The 27838-nt window shown below is 44.7% G+C and overlaps 2 protein-coding genes across 2 annotated transcripts; both read left to right on the forward strand.

Annotated features, from left to right (window-relative positions):
* Positions 1-312: 312 nt before the first annotated feature.
* On the forward strand, positions 313-15072 carry LOC133459420 (RAC-beta serine/threonine-protein kinase-like). Its single transcript, XM_061739319.1, has 14 exons — positions 313-566; positions 1809-1922; positions 2734-2862; positions 3132-3243; positions 3405-3552; positions 5234-5365; positions 6094-6159; positions 8042-8110; positions 8226-8348; positions 11480-11608; positions 12027-12241; positions 12963-13050; positions 13351-13453; positions 14622-15072. The coding sequence occupies exons 2-14, from the start codon at positions 1877-1879 to the stop codon at positions 14699-14701; spliced, it is 1440 nt and encodes a 479-aa protein (XP_061595303.1). The 5' UTR covers positions 313-566; positions 1809-1876; the 3' UTR covers positions 14702-15072.
* An 856-nt stretch (positions 15073-15928) lies between these two features.
* LOC133459421 (oligoribonuclease, mitochondrial-like) lies at positions 15929-24765 on the forward strand. Its single transcript, XM_061739320.1, has 7 exons — positions 15929-16165; positions 17147-17230; positions 17336-17413; positions 19651-19762; positions 21464-21572; positions 21695-21748; positions 24335-24765. The coding sequence occupies exons 1-7, from the start codon at positions 15941-15943 to the stop codon at positions 24459-24461; spliced, it is 789 nt and encodes a 262-aa protein (XP_061595304.1). The 5' UTR covers positions 15929-15940; the 3' UTR covers positions 24462-24765.
* The last annotated feature ends 3073 nt before the right edge of the window (positions 24766-27838 follow it).

Below are 27838 nucleotides of genomic sequence, written 5' to 3' on the forward strand. Positions count from 1 at the left end.
AGGTAAAAAAATAAAAAAAAATAAAAAAAAAATACCTTGAAATGTTAAAAAAGACCTTGATACATTATAAACACGCACACACACACACACACACACATATATACATATATATAAAGGCCCCCCACCAGCCCCCCCCAGCTCTTCTCCGGCCCTGCTCGGGTTCCTCCGTCCTGCAGGGGTCACAAATGTCCCCGGGCCCCCAGCCCTAACCCACTAGTGGGAGAAGAAGAGACGGGGTTTTCCTGCGAGGAGAGGACGGCCTGATCCGGACCTGGACCCCAGAACCCGGACCCCCCTGGACCCCCTGGACCCCCTGGACCCCCCCGGACCCCCTGGACCCCCGGACCCCCCTGGACACGTGAGAGCCGCGTGCGCCGCTCCTGCATGCTGAACTAGAGCCTGTCAGGCACGTGATCTGTGACGTCACAGTCCGGGTCCGAGCGGAGCTTCGGCCCAACAACATGCGCGAACCGGACCGGACCGGCCCGGCCAGTTCCGTCACAGAACCGTGGGAGAACCAGTGTTTTATCTGAGGATTTATCTGAGGATTATTCTGAGGAAACACGGTGCGTTTTTATCTACAGACACAAATCTGAGCAGAACCGAGTCAGAAATCAGAGATCAGGACAGAGATCCGGTTATTTACCTGCTAGAATTAGTCATTTACTTGTTTTTATTAGTTATTTACCTGTTAGAATTAGTTATTTACATGTAAAGTCGGTTATTTACTTGTTAATTTGGTTATTTTCTCGTAAAATTGGGTTATTTACATGTTAGAATTAGTTATTTACCTGTTTTAATTAGTTATTTACATGTTAGAATTAGTTATTTACCTGTTTTTATTAGTTATTTACCTGCTAGAATTAGTTATTTATGTTAGAATTAGTTATTTACCTGTTTTTATTAGTTATTTACATGTTAGAATCAGTTATTTACCTGTTTTAATTAGTTATTTGCCTGTTAGAATTAGTTATTTACCTGTTTTTATTAGTTATTTACCTGCTAGAATTAGTTATTTGCCTGTTTTTATTAGTTATTTACCTGTTAGAATTAGTTATTTACCTGTTTTTATTAGTTATTTACCTGTTAGAATTAGTTATTTACCTGTTAGAATTAGTTATTTACGTGTCAGGTTTGGTTATTTATTTGGTTATTTACTATGGAGGATTTTTTGTGCCAAAATTAAATAAATAAATACATAATTAATTAATTAATTAAAATGGTAATGAAATATATCATTAATTAATTAAATGTGTAATTAATTAATTAAAATACAATTGATTTTAAGTAAAAAAATATATTAATTATTTCAGCATTTAATTAATTAATGATATATTTAATTAATGATTTCGTGTTGCTGCGTGTGAATCATGAAATGTAAAACTGTCAGTTTCACTCGTCAAACTCAGTCACAGTTTTACATTTCATGATTCACACGAAATCATTAATTAAATGCGTCATTAATTAATTAAATGCTGAAATATAAATATTTTTTTTTACTTAAAATGAATTGTATTTTAATTCATTAATGACATATTTAATTCTAATTTTAATTAATTAATAACACATTTAATTTATTAATGATATATTTAATTCCCATTTTAATTAATTAATTAATTATGTATTTATTTATTTAATTTTGGCACAAAAAATCCTCCATAATTTACGTTTAAGGTTTGGTTATTTACATGTCAGGTTTGGTTATTTATTTGGTTATTTACAAGTCACCGTAACTCGTCCTGGTTTTCCTGACGGTGATAAACAGGAAGTGATAAACAGGAAGTGACATCGTCTCCTCTCTCTTTCAGGTTCCTTCTCTTCTTCTGACTGATTGAGACTGGAATTGATCAGAGAAACTGATTCCCTGATCTGAACCATGAATGAAGTTAGCATCGTCAGGGAGGGCTGGCTGCACAAACGAGGTAAATAAACCACAACAGTCTCTGAAACAACAAGCTGGAACTTTAATACTGGTTTTGTTTTTTAAAAACAATAAATTTAATAAAGCTGCAAGCAGCGATGAACGGGCCCTGGCACTCATGGCCACCGCCCCCCATTAGCGTATCAGAAATGACACCACCCACGACTTCCTATGTTAAACCATTCAAAAGTTATAGCAGGAAATAGGGACAACCAATCAGAAGAAGGGGCGGGGCTAATTTTCATCAATTATGGTCAAGGACTCAATACCGAGTCCCATGACACCACCCACGACTCATTATGTCAAACCTTTCAAAAGTTATGGCAGAAAAAAGTATTCTAGGGGGCGCTGTTGAGCCATTAGGCCACGCCCATTAATGCAAACCATGAAATATCAAATGTATCGCCAGGCCTGGCTTGGTGCAAAATTTGGTTACTATCAAATGGACCAATCAGATGAAGGGGGGGCGCGCTTTTTGGCGTCTAGCGTCGCCACGGTAACGCTTTTGACTGAGAAAAGTAATGCGTGTAGTCGCAGGATAAAGACGCACATTTTGATGTATAACACATCTGGGTGCACGTTACGGTTCGGACTGAATTAACTGTCGAAGGAATGGCATAAATTGCGCCAAAATTACACGATTAATTCAAAATGTTCAAAATATCCGACTTCCTGTTTGGTTTGGGCCATGGCGCCAAGAGACTTTTCTTTAAGTTGTGACATGATACAGGTGTGTACCGATTTTCCTGCATGTACGTCAAACCGTATTGTGGGGCTTGAGGCATAAAGTTTTCCTCGTGTCCTCTGTCCAGGCGAGTACATCAAGACGTGGAGGCCGCGGTACTTCATCCTGAAGAGCGACGGCTCCTTCATCGGCTACAAGGAGAAGCCGGACCTGAGCGAGCTGGCGTCCCCCCCCCTCAACAACTTCTCCGTGGCAGGTGAGTCTGCAGGTCTACCGGGACCTGAGGCCCCTGGACCTGGTTCAGGGACCTCAGGTCCTCCAGGACCTCCACCTGGTCCAGGGACCTTAGCGAGCTGGCGAGTATCTGGTCCAGAGATGGTTCCTCTGACCGTTCCTCTGGTCTGCAGCTCCACCAGGACCATAGTCTGGTCCGGAGATGGTTCCTCTGATAGTTCCTCTGGTCTGCAGCTCCACCAGGACCTCCATCTCCTCAGGTCCAGTAATCTGGAGTCTCTTTTCCTCCAGAATGCCAGCTGATGAAGACGGAGCGGCCGAAGCCGAACACCTTCGTGATTCGCTGCCTGCAGTGGACGACGGTGATCGAGAGAACGTTCCACGTGGAGAACAGCGGCGAGCGGTGAGAAGCATCTCCTCTGATTCCTGTGATTCCTCCGATACTCCTGAATCTGGTCCAATCGTCTTATCTAAGCAAAGATATCGCCTGTAACCCCTGATGGTTCCTGCTCTGGTTCCTGCTCTGGTTCCTGATGGTTCCTGCTGGTTCCCGCTCTGTTCCAGGGAGGAGTGGATGAAGGCCATCCAGTCGGTCACCAACAGCCTGAAGATGCAGGACGAGGACGAGGAGCCGATGGACGTGTTGGGTTCTCCCAGCGAGTGCAGCCTGGAGGAGATGGAGGTGGTGATGAACAAGAGCAGCAACAAAGTGGTGAGAAGATTCACAATCACAATCAGAATCACAATCAGAATCACAATCACAATCACAATCAGAATCGGGTTTTATTGGCAGTTTAGAAAAACATGTTTTTGACTTCGGATACACCGGCAGCGACACGATGGTATTATGCGCCTATTTTTGGCGCTCGAAACCCGGACACTGCGTTGGAGGGGGGGGGGCTGGTAAGAGGGGGGGCGGGAAGGCGTTGAGAATGAGGGAGGTGTGGTTATCAACAAGTGTGTGTGTGTAGCGGTAAGTCCGTGAACTTTGCCCCAGAGCTGCTCCTCAGCCATTGTCCTTGATGTTATCAGTCGGCTCGGTCAGTTCTGAAACAGGTCCACAGATGTTCCTGAGAGGGGAGGGTTAGTGGGGGCAGAGTCCCTTGTTTACATTCCACCAGGGAGATTGTGACTGGACACCGGCCAAGCTGCTCTGTCAAGGTCGGATTATAGAATCAACAATTGTATTGAAAAGAAACAGGCAGACTCCAGTAATTTCACAATCACAATCACAATCAGAATCTGAATCAACAAAGTGGTGAGACGCTTCCTCCAACCTGGACCTCCGAACAACTACATCATGCTACAATAATCACTGTATCATTCGTTCATTCGTTTTCAAAATAAAACCAAAAGTAAAAACTAGGGCTGTCAAACGAAAAAAATTTTAATCGCGATTAATCGCATGTTGTCCATAGTTAACTAGCGATTGATCGCATGTTGTCCATAGTTAACTTGTGATTAATCGCATGTTGTCCATAGTTAACTAGTGATTAATCGCATGTTGTCCATAGTTAACTAGTGATTAATGGCATGTTGTCCATAGTTAACTCCCGATTAATCCCATGTTGTCCATAATTAGCTTGCTTAATCGCATGTTGTCCATAGTTAACTAGTGATTAATCGCATGTTGTCCATAGTTAACTAGTGATTAAAGGCATGTTGTCCATAGTTAACTAGCCATTAATCGCATGTTGTCCATAGTTAACTTGTGATTAATGGTATGTTGTCCATAGTTAACTCGCGATTAATCGCATGTTGTCCATAGTTAATTCGCGATTAATCGCATGTTGTCCATAGTTAACTAGCCATTAATCGCATGTTGTCCATAGTTAACTTGTGATTAATGGTATGTTGTCCATAGTTAACTCGCGATTAATCGCATGTTGTCCATAGTTAACTAGCGATTAATCGCATGTTGTCCATAGTTAACTAGCGATTAATCGCATGTTGTCCATAGTTAACTAGCGATTAATCGCATGTTGTCCATAGTTAACTCACGATTAATCGCATGTTGGGGGGCTATTATATAATAATTATATAATGCAAGTTTTCTTTTAATCGTGCGTTAAGAAAATTGTCGGCGTTAAGAGGACGTTAAGTTAACTTTGACAGCCCTAGTAACAAGTATTTTCTTAGTATTCGTTTCCTAACTAAAATGAAAAAACGGGTAACGCCTCTTTTTATCAGTTTTCGATTTTTTGCTCAAATAAATAACAGAAAAATAACCGTTTCCAGTTTTATCCATTTTTGAACATGTCGGCCCTCAAACTGGTTCTTTGTGTTATTCTAGTACTTTTACATGTATAAATACTTGTGTTTTCCTCCAGAGCATGAGTGATTTTGAGTTATTCCAGTACTTTTACGTGTATAAATACTCGTGTTTCCTCCAGAACATGAGTGATTTCGAGTACCTGAAGCTCCTGGGGAAGGGAACGTTCGGGAAGGTGATTCTGGTGAAGGAGAAATCCAGCGGAGTTCACTACGCCATGAAGATCCTGCGCAAGATGGTGATCATCGCCAAGGTAGGGAAAACTCCACCCACTTCACTAGCTCCACCCACCCTGCTCATAGCGGTTTCTAAGTAACTGAAGCCCCATTTCCACGTAGCATAAACGGTGGTGTTTTCATGCGTTTTGTTCGTTCGTTTACACGAAAACGAAGCTCAAAGTCTCCAAAATCATTTCTGAAAACTCCGGCCAAAGTGTAGATTTTTAAAACCTCCGTCTTCACGTTTGCTTGTAAACGGAGAGAAACGGACATTTATTCTTCAGAACGTCACATTATGAGACAGAAACGTCACCAGCGTCATGAGTGACACCTGTGGTTACAATTAGTTTGTAACTGTTAATATTTTCTTGTATTTTACCTGTTTTATATTCTAACGTCACACTTAAAAGTAACTCCACTTCTCTGTCACTCCAAACCAAAGACTCTGGTTCATCTTGGAAGTAACTGGAAGTTACTCGTGTCATTTGTTGATGTTTTTTTCCAGGATTCTGATTGGCTAGCATGACTTTATCTTCTCGTTACACTGCCCCCTGTAGGTTTGGCTGCTCATAGCACCTTAACAGATATTTATGCAGGTTCCTGGAAATTATGGGATTTTTATAAACGTAGAGGGGGAAATATCCGTTTTTGAAAACACCCGGCTATGTGGAAACGTGGCCTTAGAACCCCCAACCTGGTCCAGACCAGCAGGTCTCAGATCTGCATCTGAACTGATGTTTCCTGATGTTTCCTGATGTTTCAGGATGAAGTTGCCCACACCGTCACGGAGAGCCGAGTCCTGCAGAATACCAGACACCCGTTTCTCACGGTGAGACCCGTTTATGTTTAATAAATCAGTTACTGATGGCACAGTGCTCTGTTTTAGCTCTTTTTTTTACAACCAAAAGTGGTTTGCGCTGGTTAGGGGGTACTTGGCTGAAAAAATATTTCACAGGGGGAACATCACTGAAAAAAGGTTGAGGACCACTGTCCTAATACACCTCTTTTGTTCCCAAACCAGCAGATGATGCAGAAAGTTAAAACACTTTCAATAAAAGCACAGTAAAACATGTGGACCATTTTGCCATTAACATTAAAAGACAACAGTTTCTTTAAAAACTACAGTCTTTTTGGGCCTTAGTGCTCAGGCAGTCAGACCAATCGTCCCATTTAAGTTTGTGATCAAGCACAAGGTTCTGGATCACCTCTCCATTGATAAAAGGGGGCTGAAATGAATTAATTGCTTCCTGAAATCAATGGTAATTTATTTCCTTTGTCTTTAAGGTGTTGAGGACAAGGTTTGCCCTCTCACACCATTTAAGAAACTGGTCCAGAACTGGCCCATAATCCTCCTCTCCATCATGCAGGAGCCTCAGTAGTGCAGTATCATCTGCATATTTAATCTCACTAGTGCAGTATCATCTGCGTATTGAATCTCACTAGTGCAGTATCATCTGCATATTGAATCTCACTAGTGCAGTATCATCTGCATATTTAATCTCACTAGTGCAGTATCATCTGCATATTTAATCTCACTAGTGCAGTATCATCTGAGTATTTAATCTCACTAGTGCAGTATCATCTGCATATTTAATCTCACTAGTGCAGTATCATCTGCATATTTAATCTCACTAGTGCAGTATCATCTGCATATTTAATCTCACTAGTGCAGTATCATCTGCATATTTAATCTCACTAGTGCAGTATCATCTGCGTATTGAATCTCACTGTTGGGTCCCTAATCAACATAACATAAATTCATAATCAAGGAAAGACACAGAGACTGTTAAAATGATTTTCAAGGCGCTCCTGCAGGAGGGAAGCAAAGTCGGAGCTTGCAGAGCAACATGGCCCTCTCGGATGCTCTCGACAAATGCCTGCTTGCTCCTCCTCTGCATGACGCTTTTTTTGAGAAACTGTGACGCAGGAAATGACCATATACGGACTGTCAGTGTATAGATAATGGACAATGAACAGACGTTTGGGGGTAAAAGACACACATGTGACTGTTCAGTTAAAGAGCAACTAATCTGTGGTATGCAGAAACAAACAGACCTCCTTAAAAAACACAAAGGGTCAAGGGGTCAACTAAAAACAGGACCTCTGTTGGGGGTTTTCAACAGATGGTTCAACTGACAATGGGACAGTTGTGGGACAGCCCAAAACCCTGAGTAGATTTGGAAGTGGCTGTTGTGACTGTTAACATGTGATAAGCATGTGAAAAAAACACAGTCAGCTCTCCAAGCTGACTTGATTCTGATTCTGATGGTTTTCACAAGGACAAACTAATTATTAATGTCACACTCACTAGTGCAGTATCATCTGCGTATTTAATCTCACTAGTGTAGTATCTGCGTATTGAATCTCACTAGTGCAGTATCATCTGCATATTTAATCTCACTAGTGCAGTATCATCTGCATATTGAATCTCACTAACGCAGTATCATCTGCGTATTTGATAATGTGCCTGTTGGAGAAAGTGCTTGTGCAGGAGTTTGTGTTCAGAATAAATACCAGTGGGGATAAAACACAACCCTGAGGGGAATCTGTAGAAGTGGAGGTTTTATCTGAGAGTGATGTTCCAACTCTGACCTGCTGAGATCTGATGCTCAGAAAATCAACCATCCATAAAAGCAGATGATGGGGGATGAGTGAGGAGAATCTGAAAGACCTGTTCGTCTGTAGCTTCTCACCGGGTTTTCCTCCTGCAGACGCTGAAATACGCCTTCCAGACCCACGACCGGCTCTGCTTCGTCATGGAGTACGCTAACGGGGGAGAGGTGAGGCCTGCAGGTCTGCACGCGCTCAGATGCTGCGTGACCTCTGGGTGACCCTGACCCGTCTCTGACCCGTCTCTGACCCGTCTCTGACCCGGTTCTGACCCGTCTCTTCCAGCTCTTCTTCCACTTGTCCCGGGAGAGAGTCTTCACGGAGGATCGAGCTCGTTTCTACGGAGCCGAGATCGTGTCTGCGCTGGAATATCTGCATTCTCACGACGTGGTCTACCGGGACCTGAAGGTGAGACCTGTGCAAGTGTCTGGGGGGTAGTGGTTTAGTGGTGGTTTAGTGGCTACAGAGGAGGTCTGGAGGTCCCCGGTTCAAGCCCCAGAATGGCAACCAAGATGAACCACCTTGGGCCCCTGAGCCTTAAAGGGGACATATTATGGCATTTAATGTATATTTTAAACAGGCCTTGAATGTCTTAAAAACAATCTAAAGCTTGTTTTTTCTACCTAAATCAGAAATTCAGTCTCTGGGCCATGTTTTTATTTTTTCCGCTTCTAAAGCCTTTTACTGTGGCTCATTTTCAGGGCGGGGGGGGGGGTATGATAATGAGGCTCTGCGCTGATTGGCTGCTTGAATGACGTGTAGCAGGGGAGGAGACAAAGCGTCGCTCCGGGCAGAAGAGCAGCGGCTGCGTAGCAAAGCTTGTCCACGGTTCTGCGTTAAATAGACGCGTACCTACGCCGTAGCCTCTGCGTTGGTGAAACGCGGAACCATAAATCAGCCTTTAGTCACGTCGTCTTCACACTAATTCACACAGGAAGATTGAATTTAATTCTTATCAGGTACACCACAGTTATTTACTCCAATTCATCATTTCAGTTATGTTACAAGACAAATGAATCATGTTAACTGTAAAGAAATCACAACACTGAATTTTCACAAATGGCAACTTTATTGTTAAAATATATAAATAAAATGTATGCACTATTGCTGGCTCAAGGAAGGACCGCGCGTCTTCTGAATGTGAACAGCTCCAGGTGCTTGAAAGATCTGAAACCACAGAAGAAAAATGTATTACGGTACTAATAGAGCCCAGAGCCCGGGGCTCCTCGACGGTCCGGTCCGTGAGCAGCCCCCGCAGCTCCGTATGCGGCGCCGGGGCTCCGGAGCTAAGCTAAATACTTAGCCCATGCAAAGATCATACAAATATAAATAACATAAAAAAAACCGAACTTACCGCTGACTCGTGTGCAGTTGCCGGGTCCGTGCTGTGGGAACTGATCCCTTTATGAGGGTAAATGTCGATGCAAAATCTCATTTCTACTCTGCCTCGCTGTTCAAACAGCCACCGCTTCTAAACAATGGCGGACGCTCCAGCCGGCGGAGAGAGCTGGTTGTGGGCGTGGTTTCAGCAGCGAGGGCCGAACCTCTGCGCCTCGGTTGACGTCACCATAGGCGCAGATTCTCATCGGCTCAAAAAAAATCACGTAACACTGGGGGACTCTGTCCGGCGGGGGTCACAGACCTTGCAGAAATTCATGGTATTTTGTCTCCCCTCTGCTGGCAGGGGGAGGGGAGACCACTTTATATATGTTAAAACAAGAAAAAACGTGTTTTTCATAATATGTCCCCTTTAACCCTGATTGCTCCATGGGTGTTTGTTCTCTCAGGTGTAAGTCGCTTGGGATAAAAGCATCTGCTAAACGACAGTAGTAGTCTGACGTGTCTACGATGCTCTTGGATGTCTCCAGTCGGCATCGGTGCTGAAACGGTTGTGGAAACACAACTCAGTGGGTTATAGATCCCTGGAATCAGGACTTTACTCACCCCGGACCAGAGAAGACGTTTAGCGCTGACGGCGGTTAACGACCGGCCTGGGAAACTGGAAGGTTTGGACTAGGGGGTCAAATTAGCGCGTTAATTGCGATTAATTAAATACAGACATATTTAGCATGTTAGGTTTTTTAATCTCTAACTTTACTTTGTCTGTTTGCGAGTTGCCTTTTGTTACGCCCAATTAGCCACGGTGGTGAATGGACCGATTGATAACTTTCTTTACACACACCTTAGGTTTGTTTGTTGTTGCTTCGCCGGTCTTCTCTCTCTTTCTCTCTCGTTATTGTTTGTTGTGGGATGTTGTTTTCCCATGGTTTATTTAACATTTAATTAAAGTGCGGTTTAACGTGCGGTAAGAAACGTTATTCTCCCTGGATTGGTCCCAAACACACCTGTGTCTATAACACCTGATTGTGTGACGTGACCCATTACCAAGGTTATTGCTGCCCCCTAGTGGCTTGGTATATAAGTAACACCCAAAATTAACTTCCAACCAAAAGAAACCAAAAACACCCATATTGGCTCCAACACACCGGCCCCTTAATTGTGATAAACAATTACTAAAACAAAAACAAAATTCTAAGGAGCCAATACTAAAGTGATTTAGTCTTTATCTTCTTTGTGAAGCAGAGAATGTGCTACTTCAAGGTGTATGGCTCTACTTGCCACGCAGGTAAATATGACACCATAGCGCTTGACCATGTTGCGACCTCTCTTAACCTCGATGGGTCCAAAGTAGTCCACTCCTGTGTTTGTGAAAGGAGGTAAGTTTGGAATAACTCTTTCAACGGGTAAATCAGCCATTTTTTGTTCTCCTTGCTTTCCTTGGTAACGTCTGCATACAACACAGTCAGATATTGCTTTTCTGCATGCTGAGTTGGCATGTGTTATCCAATATTTCTTTCTGGGGGTTGATAACATATGGTTTCTCCCAGCGTGTCCTGTGATTTTATGAATATGTTGTAGAATGAGTTTGGAAACAAGTTGATCCTTACCTAGGATTGCAGGGCGTTTAACCCTGGTCTGAAACCAGGCATGATGGTAGAACCGGGTCATGGACTCGGACACGTCTCCAGAAGTCCCTCAGAAACGACCGATTCTGGAACGTTGTGAGAAAGTGAGCAACCCCTCCCCTTCTCACCGTCACCGGACTTGTTTTTAATGTGTGTGTCAGAGTGGAGGATTGGGCGTGGTCTGCGGGGGAGCAGCACACAGGTGTGCCTGGTTCTGTTGATTGGGCACACCTGTGTCCAATCAACCTCCCCACCCTGCCTGGCTTCATAACCAGTGGCTGCACACCAGAAAGGGCTGCTGAGTGGAGGTAGCTTGCTGTGAGGCTATGCTCAATGTGCCATTTTTTTTATTCTGATTTTGCCCTCCACCTGTATGTCTTCGTGCTTTTTACATTTTACATTTTACATTTTTTTGGCATTCCACGCTCTGCGTGTTCTCCTTTCCACCTCATCACCCAGGTCCAGTTTGCCTGATCCCCTTTTACGAGGGGAGGCCGCTCCGGTCCCTCACAGACGTCCTTCTTCTTCTTCTCTGCTGTTTTAACATGAATGTTTCTTGTTTTCTCTCCACAGCTGGAGAATCTGATGCTGGACAAAGACGGACACATGAAGATCACGGACTTCGGTCTCTGTAAAGAGGGAATCACTCCCGACGCCACCATGAAGACGTTCTGTGGAACTCCGGAGTACCTGGCTCCCGAGGTGAGACGGAGGGCCCGATCCGTTCAAATGTCTCAGGCCATAGGCGTCATAGGCGTCCAGCTGCCATTCATCGTCTATGAAAGGTCGCTGTGAGAGGCGTCCAGAGCATCAATTTGAAGTTGAAAAATCTCAACTGTGTGCAAATGAGCATATGCCATAATAGGTCCCCTTTAAATAAAACGGTCTGGTACCAAACCTGTGGCCCCCAGGTCCTGGAGGACAGGTCTGACCCGGTTCTCTGGTTCTCTGGTTCTCTGACCCGGTTCTCCGATCTGGTTCTCTGACCCGGTTCTCCGGTCTGGTTCCCCCCAGGTCCTGGAGGACAGGTCTGACCCGGTTCTCTGGTTCTCTAGTTCTCTGACCCGGTTCTCTGATCTGGTTCTCTGGTTCTCTGACCCGGTTCTCCGGTTCTCCCCAGGTCCTGGAGGACAGCGACTACGGCCGGGCCGTGGACTGGTGGGGTCTGGGCGTGGTCATGTACGAGATGATGTGTGGACGCCTGCCGTTCTACAACCAGGACCACGAGAGGCTGTTTGAGCTGATCCTGATGGAGGAGATCCGGTTCCCCCGGAACCTGACGCCCGAGGCCCGGGGCCTGCTGGCCGGGCTGCTGAAGAAGGACCCCAAGCAGAGGTACGGGGCCCAAGCAGAGGCCCGTAGGAGGAGCGGGGGCAGCCTCAGGGCCCGAGGCCCGGGGCCTGCTGGCCGGGCTGCTCAAGAAGGACCCGAAACAGAGGTACGGGGCCCGTAGGGGGGCCGGGGCCCAAGGCCCGGGGCCTGCTGGCCAGGCTGCTGAAGAAGGACCCCAAACAGAGGTACGGGCCCAAGCAGAGGTACGGGGCCCAAACAGGTACGGGGCCCGTAGGGGGAGCGGGGGCAGCCCCAGGGCGCCCGGGGCCTGCTGGCCGGGCTGCTCAAGAAGGACCCGAAACAGAGGTACGGGGCCCTAGCAGAGGTACGGGGCCCAAGCAGAGGTACGGGGCCCAAGCAGAGGTACGGGGCCCAAGCAGAGGTACGGGGCCCAAGCAGAGGTACGGGGCCCAAGCAGAGGTACGGGGCCCAAACAGAGGTACGGGGCCCGTAGAGGTGCCGGGGCGGCCGCGGCCGCCCGTCGACCCGGGGCCGACCCGTTAGGGGGTGATCCAGGCCGGCTCCGGGTCGGCCCTGTACAGGCTCCTGGTCTGGAATTGTACTTCAACATAAATCTCGACTTTTTTCTCGATATTTCAACTTTTTTCTCCGCCCGTTAGAGGTTCCCGGGTCGGCCCCGGCCCGGTAGGGGGTGATCCGGGTTGGCCCCCAGGGTCGGCCCCCCCTCACAGGTTCTCTCTGACCCGGTTCTCTCCCCCCCCAGGCTCGGCGGAGGCCCTGAAGACGCCAAAGAGGTCAAAGGTCACAAGTTCTTCACCTCCATCAGCTGGACGGACGTGGAGCAGAGGAAGGTGAGGAGGAACCGGGTTACACACACATAGCTATAGCTATAGCTAGCTATAGGTAGAGCTCGTGTTGACGTTTTGGGTGTGAGAGTTTAATAATATATATAATATTAATTAAATATTTAAGCAATAATCATTTCAGGCCGTGGTTTACGCTCATTCTATCACAGCTGAGTGATATAATGAGCGTATACCACGGCCCGAAGTCATTATGACTTGAGTCATCATGAAAGAGGAATACACAATCTATTTGATGTAGTATTTAATTAATCATAAATACATATTACCCCCCCCCCCTCTCTGCAGCTGCCCCCCCCCTTCAAACCTCAGGTTTCCTCGGAGACGGACACGCGATACTTCGACGAGGAGTTCACGGCCCAGACCATCACACTCACGCCTCCGGACAAGTGTAGGTGTGGGGGGATCGGGGGGGGCTGGTCCTGGTCCTGGTCCTAGGTTTAGATCAGGGGGGGGACCTGGTCCTGGGAGTTCACGGCCCAGACCATCACGCTCACACCTCCGGACAAGTGTAGGTGTGGGGTGATCTGGGGGTGGGGGACCTGGTCCTGGTCCTGGTCCTGGGGGGCCTGGTCCTGCGCTGCGTCCTAAATCCCGTACTAAACAGTATATAATCAAAAAGTATACTTTAGTTCGGCACACTTTTGAGTAAATATCAGTAGTATGGATTAATTGGGACGTACAACTCAGAGACACACGGCACTTCCTGCCGTTGGGAGGGGGAGTTGTTACCATGGTAACAGCAGCACTTCCTGCCGTTGGGAGGGGGAGTCGTTACCGTGGTAACAGCAGCACTTCCTGCCATTGGGAGGGGGAGTTGTTACCATGGTAACAGCAGCACTTCCTGCCATTGGGAGGGGGAGTTGTTACCATGGTAACAGCAGCACTTCCTGCCGTTGGGAGGGGGAGTTGTTACCATGGTAACAGCAGCACTTCCTGCCGTTGGGAGGGGGAGTCGTTACCGTGGTAACAGCAGCACTTCCTGCCGTTGGGAGGGGGAGTCGTTACCGTGGTAACAGCAGCACTTCCTGCCGTTGTTACCATGGTAACAACTCCTGTCACAGTATACTAGTATTTCACTAACAGAGGAAAGTATCGCCTTTTATATTGATTAGATACGATACTTGTTTCCCTACCCCCTCTCACTTAACGTTATGCCATAAAACAAAAACATTAGCACTAGCTATCATTAGCTGCCTGTAGCTAGCTCATTCTACTAGCTAGCAATCCACACTAATACATTTCTCCAGAATGAGTATGGATAGTACATACTATTGAGTATGGATAGTACATACTATAGAGTATGGATAGTACATACTACTGAGTATGGATAGTACATACTATTGAGTGTGTACTAATGTTTCGGACGCACTAGAAAATCTCTGTTTTTGCTACTCGTTAGGGAGGAAGTAGGGGAATTCGGACGCAGCTCTGGTCCAGGGTTTAGATCGGGGGGGGGGCTGGTCCAGACTCTAACTGTGATCTCTGACCCCTGACCTTTGACCTCTAACTCTGACCTTTGACCTCTAACTCTCTCCTCTCTCTCTCTTTCTCCTCAGGTCCGAACACAGACGTCGATAATCCCAGTCAGGAAGCTCATTTCCCCCAGTTCTCCTACTGCGCTAGTGTCAGGGAGTGATATGTCACTCTCTCACACACACACACACACACACACACACACACACACACACACACACACACACACACACACACACACACACATGGAAACACACACATACACCCATATATACACACACACACACTCTCTCTCTCACACACACACACACACACACACACACACACACACACTCAGACCTCCAGAGGATCAAGTGCCTTGGTTTCCTGCTGAGCTGTGATGTCATCAGCTGTGATGTCATCAGCTGTCCTGTGGAGCCGGGTGGAGGCTCCGCCTCCTCCAGCTCTGGCTCCGCCTCCTTCACGTCCACCTGGACGGTTCCCGGTGACGTGTTTGTTACTCAGATAAATGTCATTAAAACTGTGATAAATAAACCAAGTGGTGCCTCGTTCCTTCAATCAGCTGATCTCATCTTCAGCTGCTAGCATAGGCTAGTTCAGTTGCTAGCATAGGAGGCTAGTTCAGCTGCTAGCATAGGCTAGTTCAGTTGCTAGCATAGGCTAGTTCAGTTGCTAACATAGGTTAGTTCAGTTGCTAGCATAGGCTAGTTCAGTTGCTAACACACATGTTACATGAGCCTATGCTAGAGTTCAGCTGCTACATGGTTGTCTGTACAGTCATGCAACTTCAACGCTATTAAAGAACTTTAAACTTTAAATCAAAGCATTTCCATATAAAGTAAATACATTTCTATGCATTTTAGTTTTTTTGGGATGTGGTGGCAACCCTGGGGGGGGGGGATATAAAAAATATAAAATATATTCAAAAAAATCCTCCATAACATGGAGGATTTTTTGTGCCAAAATTAAATAAATAAATACATCATTAATTAATTAATTAAATGTGTCATTAATTAATTAAAATTGGAATGAAATATGTCATTAATTAAAATACAATTAATTTTAAGTAAAAACATTTAATTATTTCAGTATTTAATTAATGATTTCAGTTTTTAATTAATGACACATTTAATTAATCAATGACATATTTCATTCCAATTTTAATTAATTAATGATGTATTTATTTATTTAATTTTGGCACTAAAACTTGGTAACTATGACTTCTTATTCATACTAGATATGTTTATAGTTTACTCCATCATTGTATGTTACTGTTCCACACTATTGTAAACCCTGTTGGTGTTTGTAAAGCAAGATTTGCTAATAAAGTAAAAAAAAAAAAAAACACCATGGAACCGGAAGTAGAGCGGAAACCCCGGAAGTAGAGCGGAAGTGGATCAGCATGACGCCGCTGCTCGCGCGGACTCTCACGTGGACCGCAGTGTGCACGCGCAGACTGTTCACACGCACGCGCTGTAGCGGAGCCGCGCAGAAGCACGTGACCGGTCTGGGAGCAGCACGAGGTCCTGGTTCTGGTGGTTTTAGTTCTGGTTTTAGTTCTGGTCCCAGCAGATCCAGCATGAGTTTCGGGGGTCTGGACCAGAGGATGGTCTGGGTGGACCTGGAGGTGGGTACCGGTCTCTTTTATTATTATATTATATTATTATTAATATAATTAATTAATATTATTATTATTAATATTTATTTTACATGAATTATTATTTGTGTGTCATTATTGGCCTTTATTTTGAAAGGAAGTAGACAGGAAATGGACAGAGAGAGAGAAACTGGAGTAAAATAGAGCGAAAGCCGGTGTTCTGTCAATTTCTGCTCCCTGCCGAGAAATGCTACTTTGTGGTTCTGCGTATGCGCACATTTTCAAAGTTTGATTGCCTTCTGAGAGATCTCTAAAAATGTGAAAATGAAGTTACTTTCCTAAAGATTTGTATTTGTATTTTATTTTTTAAAGAAAATAACCAGGGACTGAACATATTAATAATAACATATTCATGTAAATATGCTAGATTAAAACCAGCGGCTAATTAGCATCTTTAGTCCTGGTTGATTTAAAAGACGTTCCAGACAAACAAACATTAAATACAGTCCAAGAAATGATGACACAGCAGTAAAATACACTCATACATACACAATAGAAGAAAATACGATAAAATACACTAAGATATAAGATAAAACACAATAAAATACACTAAGATATAAGATAAAACATACAATCAAATACACAGGATGTTGTGAGTTCTGGAAGATTCCTAACTGCGTTTCTAGTGTTTCTCTTGGGGAACGATGTCCGCCAGCAGCACCAGGGCGGCGCCAGAGAGCCACATGACAACTGGCAAAAGCTGTTTTAGAGCAATAAACTGGATTATTGACCCGTTTGAACCCCAACCCCCCGATCGAGCTGGTGGAGGTTTCTGCTGCAAGTTCAATCTCTCTCCCTCTCCCCCCCTCTCTTTCTCTCTCTCCATCCCCCCCCAGATGAGTCTCTGAGTGCTTTGGTCATTAATTCATTAATTCTGTATCTCTAACCCCAGATGACGGGTCTGAGTGGTTTAGTTATTAATTATTATTAATTATTATTATTAATCCCCAGATGACGGGTCTGGACATCGACAAGGACCAGATCATAGAGATGGCCTGTATCATCACGGACCCGGACCTGAACCTGGTGGCCGAGGTAACGGGGGGGTTACCATGGTTACCATGGGGCGGGGGGTCCGTAGGGGGGGTCCCGTCCTCCGTCTCTCCGTCCCCCCAACTCTCTCTCCTGTCTGTGTTTCAGGGACCAAACCTGATCATCAACCAGCCGGACGAGCTGCTGGACGGCATGTCGGACTGGTGCAGAGAGCATCATGGGAAGGTGAGACGACCCGTGTCCTAGGGTACGACCCGTGTCCTAGGAGACGACCCGTGTCTTAGGAGACGGGTCGTCTCCTAAGACACGGGTCGTGTAGAAAGACGTTTCCTTCGTAAGGATGAGGACGGTGCACGTGTTAGAGAGACACCTCCCTCCCGCGTGGAGACGGCGGTAGAAGGGAGGTGGAGACGGAGACGGAGGTGGAGAAATATTAACACTTCAGATGTGTTTTTAAGGTCCAACTCAGAGGAGAGGGATGAGGGTGTAACAATGGCAACGGTTTGTTACGAGGACCGACCTCAGTGTCGGTCAGAAGAACCTGAATCAGACGGGATTAGAACAAGTTCATGATGTTTCTCCGTCTGCAATAGATAGATGGATAGATTTACTGGTTATGATCAGCTTGTCTCTTCTCTCCAGTCAAAACTGATCCAGGCCGTCCGGGACAGCTGGTTATGATTCAATTCAATTTTATTTATATAGCGTCTAATACAACAGATGTCTCTAGACGCTTTCCAGAGATCCAGAACATGAACTTAAACATGAACATAAACCCCCGAGCAGTTATTATATAAACAATGGCAGGTAAAAACTCCCCTTTAGGAGGAAGAAACCTGGACCAGGACCTGGATCATAAGGGGGGACCCTCCTGCTGAAGGCCAGACTGGGGGAGTTGGGGACGTCAACAGCACAGCAGGCAGGTGGAAGCAGCAACGGGATGACCGGGGATGGGGGGGGACCGGGACCGCAGGCCAGAACGCAGCTCCCGAGGCTCCGGCCTGCAAACATGCACAAAAGAGAAAAAAGGGGGGCCGGCACAAGAAACTACAGGAACGATGGACAAAAATGATAGCTATGAGATATTTATAATAAATAAAAATGGTAATGGAGAAGAGAGGCAGGGAAAAGGAGAGGAGAAGAAGGGTGAGAGGCACCGCCCAGCGGATCATGTCGGTGCCCCCTGCAGCATAGGCCTATAGCAGCATATCTACCACCAAGCTATATTTGAGACTAACTATTATAGTCTTGTTCTATAGCTGCAACTATGACTACTGACTCTAACACACTAGAGTTTACACTACCTACAGATTTACCAACACCAGCTAGAGGTTTACTAAACACTAACTATAGGCTTTACTAAACAGAAAGGTTTTAAGTTTAGTTTTAAAGGTGGAGGTGGTGTCAGCCTCCTTAACCCAGATTGGAAGTTGGTTCCATAGTAGTGGCGCCTGATAGCAGAACGCCCGCCCTCCAAATCTACATTTAGATACTCTAGGAACTACAAGTAAACCTGCCCTCTGAGAGCGGAGAGCTCTGCCAGGAACATAAGGCACTATCAGGTCTTGTAAATACTGCGGAGCTAAGCCGTTTTGGGCTTTATATGCAAGTAATACAATTTTAAATTGGATTCTGAATTTTACGGGTAACCAATGGAGCGACGCTAACACTGGAGAGACGTGGTCTCTCCTGCTGATTCCTGTCAGCACTCGTGCTGCTGCATTCTGGATCAGCTGGAGCCTATTCAGCAAATTACTTGGACATCCTGCTAACAACACATTACAGTAATCCAGTCTAGAAGATACGTACGCATGAACTAGTTTTTCTGCATCACTCTGCGAGAGGATTTTCCTAATCTTTGCAATATTACGGAGATGGAAAAAGGCTATTTTACAAACCTGATTAACATATGGTTTAAACGACAAATCCTGATCGAAAACAACACCAAGGTTTCTCACAGTTGCACTGGAAGCCATCGCAACACCATCTAATCCCTTCCTAAGATGCTCTGGACCAAGAATGATAACCTCTGTTTTATCTGAATTTAGAAGCAAGAAATTTCTGGACATCCATTCCTTGATGTCCCTAAGACATGCCTGAAGTTTAACCAACGGTACTGTTTCATCCGGTTTCATAGACAAGTAGTGGCCCTTTCGCACTAGTACCTCATTAGCTCGGCTCAGCTCGTCGCGGCTCCACCCGTTTTGTCCCCGTTTGTCTCAGCCCCTAGTGCAAAAGCGCAAGACGGGCTAGATTGGCCCTAGCACTGAACCCTGCGGAACACCATAACAGACCCTTGACTGTTCTGAAGAAATGATCTGGTTAGTAGCTAGTTATCTGGTTATCTCCTTGTCTCCAGTCAGGACTGACCCAGGCCGTCCGCAGCAGCTAGTTATCAGCTGGTTAGTAGCTGGTTATGATCTAGTTACCAGCTAGTTATCTGGTTATCTCCTTGTCTCCAGTCAGGACTAACCCAGGCCGTCCGCAGCAGCACCATCACTCTCCAACAGGCCGAGTACGAGTTCCTGTCCTTCGTCCGACAGCACACGCCGCCTGGACAGTGTCCCCTAGCAGGTGATGATGATGATTATTATTATTATTATTATTATTATTATTATTATTATTATTATTAGGGCCCGAGCACTTACAGTGCGAAGGCCCTATTGTATCTGTAGGAATTTTTCTTGTTGTTTTTCTCGTTTTTCTTCCAATGAAATGAGGGTCTTTTTCCCCCTAAACGTGCCCCAAAAGTCACCAAATTTTGCACCAAGCCAGGCCTGGTGATAAATGTGATATTTAATGGTTTGCATTAATGGGCGTGGCCTAACGGCTCAACAGCGCCCCCTAGAAAACTTTGTGCCTCAAGCCCCACAATACGGTTTGACGTACATGCACGAAAATCGGTACACACCTGTATCATGTCACAACTAAAAGAAAAGTCTCTTGGTGTCATGCCCGAAACCCAACAGGAAGTTGGACATTTTGAATTAATTTTAATTTTGGCGCAATTCATGCCATTCCTTCAAGAATTAATACGGCCCGAACCGTAACGTGCACCCAGGTGTGTTATACATCAAAATGTGCGTCTCCATCCTGCGACGACGCGCATTACTTTTCTCTTACAAAAGCGTTACCGTGGCGACGCTAGACGCCAAAAAGCGCCCACCCTTCATCTGATTGGTCCATATTTGATAGTTCCTACTTTCTGCCATAACTTTTGAATAGTTTGACATAAAGACTCATGGTGGTGTCATCGGACTTAGTTTTGAATCCTTGACTTTTATTGGTGAAAATTGCACGCGCGAGGGCCCGTTCATCGCTGCTTGCAGCTTTAATTATTATTATCATGCTTTATAGGAATATTTACTGAAGGATGAGAACGGCTGAGATGAAGGGAAAGAGGTGAATAAAAGGTTTCTGAGAGAACTTTTAACCTAAACCAGTGCTGCTCAAAAAGTGCGGCCCCCGAGGTGCAATTGCACCTCCTCTCCATTAGGGGGCAGCGTTTTGTTTGCAAGTATGAAGTGTAGACACGAAGTGTAGCAAACCCTCAAGAGACACCATGAAAACATATTTAACAGGGATGAGAAGACAGACAGAGATAAAGAGACAAACGAAAGTCTCCCAAAAGCTAAGACGAGGAAATACGACGAAGCGTACGTAGCGCTCGGCTTCACTGTGACTACACTGCAATAAATCTAAATCTTAACAAGAATATTTGTCTTATTTCTAGTTAAAATGTCTCATTTTAGTAAAGAAATCTCATTACACTTAAAACAAGACTCATCACTGGAAAAAACAACAATTTTCACCTGTTTCAAGTAGATTTTCACTTAAAATAAGTAGAAAAATCTGCCAGTGGAACAAGATTGTTTTGGAAAGAAAATTGATTTTTTTGCTAGTAATGAGAAGATAAATCTGGTCCCACTGGCAGATTTTTGTATTTATCTGGTGTGAGATTTTTTAGACTAAAAATGAGACATTTTAACTAGAAATAAGACAAATATTCTTGTTAAGATTTTGAGTTTTTGCAGTGTACGGTGGGGGACGAGGAAACACCGGTAGCTTACTGTGTCTCAAAATGTTGTTAGCGGACAGCATGAAGCCAAATAAATGAAGGCGTCACTTAAAGACATTAATCCAGACTTCGTCTTTGATTTAAAAAATCAGCACAAATTATTTTATATATTTTTGTTTTGCAGGTTTTTTTTAATATTGTGCTCCTGAGTTAATGTTGGTGATCAGTTTGAATTATTATTATTATTATTATTGCAGGAAACTCAGTTCACGCAGACAAGAGGTTCCTGGACAAGTTCATGCCCCAGTTCATGTTCCACCTGCACTACCGGATCGTGGACGTCAGCACCATCAAGGAGCTCAGCAGGTACCGGTCTTAGTTCTGGTCCACAGAGTCCTGGTCCTGGCCCAGGTCCTGGTTCTGGTCCAGGAGTTCTGAGCTGTTCTGGTTCTGGTTCTGGTTCTGGTCTGACCTGGTTTCTGTTTCAGGCGGTGGTTTCCTGACGAGTACAAGCGTGTCCCTCACAAGAAGAACACACACAGGTGAAGAAGACAGCCAGCCATTAACCAAATGACCGAACGAACAAACGAACGACTAACCGAACAAACGACTAAACGAACGAACGAACGACTAACCGAACGAACGACTAACCGAACGAACGACTAACCGAACGAACGACTAACCGGACGAACGACTAACCGAACGAACGAACCACTAACCGAACGAACGACTAACCGAACGAACGAACCACTAACCGAACAAACGACTAACCGGACGAACGACTAACCGGACGAACGACTAACCGAACAAACGACTAACCGAACGAACAAACGACTAACCGAACGAACGACTAACCGAACGAACGACTAACCGAACGAACGACTAACCGGACGAACGACTAACCGGACGAACGACTAACCGAACAAACGACTAACCGGACGAACGACTAACCGGACGAACGACTAACCGAACGAACAAACGACTAACCGAACGAACGACTAACCGAACGAACGACTAACCGAACGAACGACTAACCGAACGAACGACTAACCGAACGAACGACTAACCGGACGAACGACTAACCGAACAAACGACTAACCGGACGAACGACTAACCGGACGAACGACTAACCGAACAAACGACTAACCGGACGAACGACTAACCGGACGAACGACTAACCGAACGAACAAACGACTAACCGAACGAACAAACGACTAACCGAACGAACGACTAACCGAACGAACGACTAACCGAACGAACGACTAACCGAACAAACGAACTACTAACCGAACAAACGAACTACTAACCGAACAAACGAACTACTAACCGAACAAACGAACTACTAACCGAACAAACGAACTACTAACCGAACAAACGAACTACTAACCGAACAAACGAACTACTAACCGAACAAACGACTAACTGAACGAACGATTAACCGAACGAACGACTAACCGAACGAACGACTAACCGAACGAACGACTAACCGGACGAACGACTAACCGAACGAACGAACCACTAACCGAACAAACGACTAACCGAACGAACGAACCACTAACCGAACAAACGACTAACCGGACGAACGACTAACCGGACGAACGACTAACCGAACAAACGACTAACCGAACGAACAAACGACTAACCGAACGAACGACTAACCGAACGAACGACTAACCGAACGAACGACTAACCGGACGAACGACTAACCGGACGAACGACTAACCGAACAAACGACTAACCGGACGAACGACTAACCGGACGAACGACTAACCGAACGAACAAACGACTAACCGAACGAACGACTAACCGAACGAACGACTAACCGAACGAACGACTAACCGAACGAACGACTAACCGGACGAACGACTAACCGAACAAACGACTAACCGAACAAACGACTAACCGAACGAACGACTAACCGGACGAACGACTAACCGGACGAACGACTAACCGGACGAACGACTAACCGGACGAACGACTAACCGAACGAACAAACGACTAACCGAACGAACAAACGACTAACCGAACGAACAAACGACTAACCGAACGAACGACTAACCGAACAAACGACTAACCGAACAAACGAACTACTAACCGAACAAACGAACTACTAACCGAACAAACGAACTACTAACCGAACAAACGAACTACTAACCGAACAAACGACTAACTGAACGAACGATTAACCGAACGAACGAACGACTAACTGAACAAACGACTAACTGGACAAACGACTAACCGAACAAACGAACGACTAACCGAACAAACGAACTACTAACCGAACAAACGACTAACTGAACGAACGATTAACCGAACGAACGAACGACTAACTGAACAAACGACTAACTGAACAAACGACTAACCGAACAAACGAACGACTAACCGAACAAACGACTAACTGAACGAACGAACGATTAACCGACCGACTAACTGAACAAACGACTAACTGAACAAACGACTAACCGAACAAACGAACGACTAACCGAACAAACGACTAACTGAACGAACGAACGATTAACCGAACGACTAACTGAACAAATGACTAACCGAACAAACGAACGACTAACCGAAAAAACGAACGAACGACTAACTGAACGAACGAACGACTAACCGAACGACTGATCAAACAACTAACCGAAAGAACAAACAACTAACCGAACGAACGACTAACCGAAAGAACAAACAATTAACCGAACAACTGAACGAACGATTAACCGAACGAATGACTAGCCGAACGACTGAACAAACGACTAACCGAACGAACAAACGACTAACTGAACGAACGATTAACCGAACGAACGACTAGCCGAACGACTGAACAAACGACTAACCGAACGAACGAACGAACGACTAACAGAACAAACGAACGACTAACCGAACTAATGAACGAACGACTAACCGAAAGAACGAACGACTAACCGAACGAACGAACGAATAACCGAACTAACCAACCGACCAACCAATCAGGACTGGGGTCCCCAAACCTGGATCCAGTTCCAGATTAACCCGGGTGTCTGTGGTAACCGTGGTAACCATGGTAACCATCTCTCTCTCCCCCAGGGCTCTGGACGACATCCAGGAGACCTGGTAACCCTGGTAACCATGGTAACCGTCTCTCTCTCCCCCAGGGCTCTGGACGACATCCAGGAGAGCATCAAGGAGCTGCAGTTCTACAGGACCAACGTCTTCAAGACTCCAAAGATCCTGCAGAATGGGGGCGGAGCCAGGACCCGTGATGTCACCGGTCCCTCCTGAAGGGGGCGGAGCCAGGACCCGTGATGTCACCGGTCCCTCCTGAAGGGGGCGGAGCCAGGACCGTGATGTCACCGGTCCCTCCTGAAGGGGGCGGAGCCAGGACCCGTGATGTCACCGGTCCTGAGACTCTGATCCAAGATGGCCGCCAGGTTTTAGGTTGAGTTTCAGCTTCAGCTTTGAGTTTGTAGAAGGTTCAGGACGAGATCCAGATCCTCGGAACCAAAGATTTATTTATGAAGAAATTAAGAAACCTAAAAGTGACCTTTTGATGGTTCGGTGTATATTAACGTTTTTCTTTTTTAACTTTACAGGTGAAGTTTAGTGTTTAGACTTTTTATTTGTTTCCTTAACTACATGAATCTGAAATAAAAGCTTCCAGACGTGTCCCGAGTCCAGTCTTTCACCTTTTTAAAGGTTTTTAGATCCAGTTCAACTCTATAAGTAATTGGATATTTGATTTTATTTTATTTGATTTGAAGATTTTATTTTCGAACATGCATGATAAAAAAAAGAGAACAAAAAAGTACAGAATACAAATATATTTAAATGCGATAATTTATGTGTCCACTAGAGGGCTGTGGGTTAGTTTGGTGATGGTTGTGGGTTAGAATGAGTGACTTTTTTTGTAAATTTTATTTATGCAACGCAAGTCAGATACAAACAACGTATACAAATGAACAGTGGTTTCCTTTTTTCTTTTTTTTTAAACATAAATGAATATCTCCCTCCCCCCTCCCAAACCCCATAGACCTATTGCACAACTAACATGCTACCTCAGGCATGACAGGGCAATGTAACATGCAAGAAAATAAGAAAAAATAAATACCACAGGTCTAAACATAATATCAAAAAAACGACTAACCGAACTAACGAACGACTAACCGAACAAACGAACGACTAACCGAACGAACGACTGAGCGAACGAACGACTAACCGAACAAACGAACGACTAACCGAAAGAACGAACGACTAACCGAAAGAACGAACGACTAACCGAAAGAACGAACGACTAACCGAAAGAACGAACGACTAACCGAAAGAACGAACGACTAACTGAAAGAACGAACGATTAACCGAAAGAACGAACGATTAACTGAACGAACGAACGACTGAACGAACGAACGACTGAACGAACGAACGACTAACCAAACGAACGAACGACTAACCGAACGAACGAACGACTAACCGAACGAACGACTAACCGAAAGAACGACTGAACGAACGAACGAACGACCGAACGACTAACCGAACAAACAAACGACTAACCGAACAAACGAACGACTAACCGAAAGAACGAACGACTAACCGAACGAACGATTAACTGAAAGAACGAACGATTGAACAAACGAACGACTAACCGAACGAACGAACGACTAACCGAAAGAACGAACGACTAACCGAATGACTGAACAAACAATTAACTGAAAGAACGAACGACTAACTGAACGAACGATTAACTGAAAGAACGAACGACTAACCGAACGAACGACTAACCGAATGACTGAACAAACAATTAACTGAAAGAACGAACAACTAACTGAACGAACGATTAACCGAACGAACGAACGACTAACCGAACGAACAAACGACTAACCGAACGAACAAACGACTAACTGAAAGAACGAACGACTAACCGAATGACTGAACAAACGAACAACTAACCGAACGAACAAACGACTAACCGAACGAACAAACGACTAACCGAACGAACAAACGACTAACTGAAAGAACGAACGACTAACCGAACGACTAACCGAACAAATGACTAACCGAACGAACGAACGACTAACCGAACGAACGAACGACTAACTCAACGAACAAATGACTAACCGAACGAACGACTAACCGAACGACTAACCGAAAGAATGAACCCGAAAAAATAAATAAATAAATAAAAAAAAAGGGGGTGCTTGTCAATGGTTGTTCAAAATGAGAGATGGAGGCTGCTTACTCCTCGGTCAACGTAGCAGAGTGGTTATGTTGGGCTATTCTATGCTGGCGTGAAGGGGCGAGTTCCACTGAAGCCGTGAGGTGAATCCTTAACCAGAAACTTCCCGAGCTGGGAGTTTATCAAAGTAGTTAAGTAGGGGTCTCCAGTGTGTATAGAACCTGTCAGATGAGCCTCTGAGTGAGAACTTGATCTTCTCCAGTTTCAGTAGACATAAGATGTCATCCAGCCAGGTTTGGATTGATGTTGGGGGAGATTTCCACAACAAGAGAATTCTCCTACGAACAACCTGGGAGGAAAAAGCAATAACATTATTTTGGGAGGCTGTAGTGCTATGATCGTCTGGGGGTCAGGGGTGGAAAGTAACAAATTACATTTACTCACGTTACTGTAATTGAGTACTTTTTATGAGTAATTTGTAATTTTCTAAGTAGTTTTTGAAATATGTAATTTTTACTTTTACTCGAGTACATTTTGACCCAAGTATTTTACTTTGCTACATTTGAACCCCCTCACGTTACTGAGTACAAAATCTATGGTGAAAATCTTCTGGGCATTTTATTGTGGTTTATTGTGAATAGCAGGATCCTGCAGCGTTGGGCACTTTATTTTGTGTTTGAATACTTGAATACTACTAAAAGGATCATGTTACTGAGCTCAGCTGAGCTTTTACAAGTGTGGATGTTTAACTTTAATACTTTAATACGCCTCGAAGTTAATTAAAACAACTTGTGCTGGATTTGATTTGTGACTCATCCTTTTTTTACATTAAATATCTGAAAATAACTTTTACTCAAATTACATTTTAAATAAAGTACTTTTGCACTTTTACTCGAGTAAATTTTTAGATGAGTACTTTTACTTTTACTTTGAGTAGGATTTAAGCAAAGTAAAGATACTTTTACTCAATTACAATTTTTCAGTACTTTTTCCACCTCTGCTGGGGGTTTGCTGAAAATAACAATATGTGGGTTTGGTCTTAAATCTAGGCCTAATATATCCGAGATAGCTTTGAAGAATGATTTCCAGAATTCAAACGATTTGGGGCGTGACCAGAACATGTGAGGAAGGCTGCACGGAGCCTGTGAGCATCTATTACATTCATGGTCTATTTTGTCTGGGTAAAGCTTTGAGAGTTTTTCTTTACTATAATGGAGTCTATGAAGGGTCTTGAATGGTATGAGGGAGAGTCTAGTCCAGGGGTCGGCAACCCAAAATGTTTTAGATCCATATTGGACCAAAAACACAAAAAACTAATATGTCTGGAGCCGCAAAAAATGAAAAGTCTTGTATCAGAATTAGAATGAAGAAACACATGCTGCATGTTTCTATATTAGATTTTTTTTTATTATGCACTTCGAGAAAAAAGTCAAAATTTCGAGAAAAAAGTCGAAATGTCAAGATAAATGTTGAAGTACAATCTTGAGAA

The sequence above is a fragment of the Cololabis saira genome, chromosome 14, assembly GCF_033807715.1.
Source record: "Cololabis saira isolate AMF1-May2022 chromosome 14, fColSai1.1, whole genome shotgun sequence".
Lineage (NCBI taxonomy): Eukaryota > Metazoa > Chordata > Actinopteri > Beloniformes > Belonidae > Cololabis > Cololabis saira.

Bases quoted from the DNA above. Each gene is read 5' to 3' on its own strand.
- LOC133459420 (XM_061739319.1), top strand. From the start codon at position 1,877: ATGAATGAAGTTAGCATCGTCAGGGAGGGCTGGCTGCACAAACGAG. The intron at 3,553-5,233 runs GTGAGAAGATTC...TGTTTCCTCCAG, and splicing joins ACAAGAGCAGCAACAAAGTG to AACATGAGTGATTTCGAGTA. The intron at 12,242-12,962 runs GTACGGGGCCCA...CTCCCCCCCCAG, and splicing joins AAGAAGGACCCCAAGCAGAG to GCTCGGCGGAGGCCCTGAAG.
- LOC133459421 (XM_061739320.1), top strand. From the start codon at position 15,941: ATGACGCCGCTGCTCGCGCGGACTCTCACGTGGACCGCAGTGTGCACG. The intron at 17,231-17,335 runs GTAACGGGGGGG...TCTGTGTTTCAG, and splicing joins ACCTGAACCTGGTGGCCGAG to GGACCAAACCTGATCATCAA. The intron at 21,749-24,334 runs GTGAAGAAGACA...TCTCTCCCCCAG, and splicing joins CACAAGAAGAACACACACAG to GGCTCTGGACGACATCCAGG.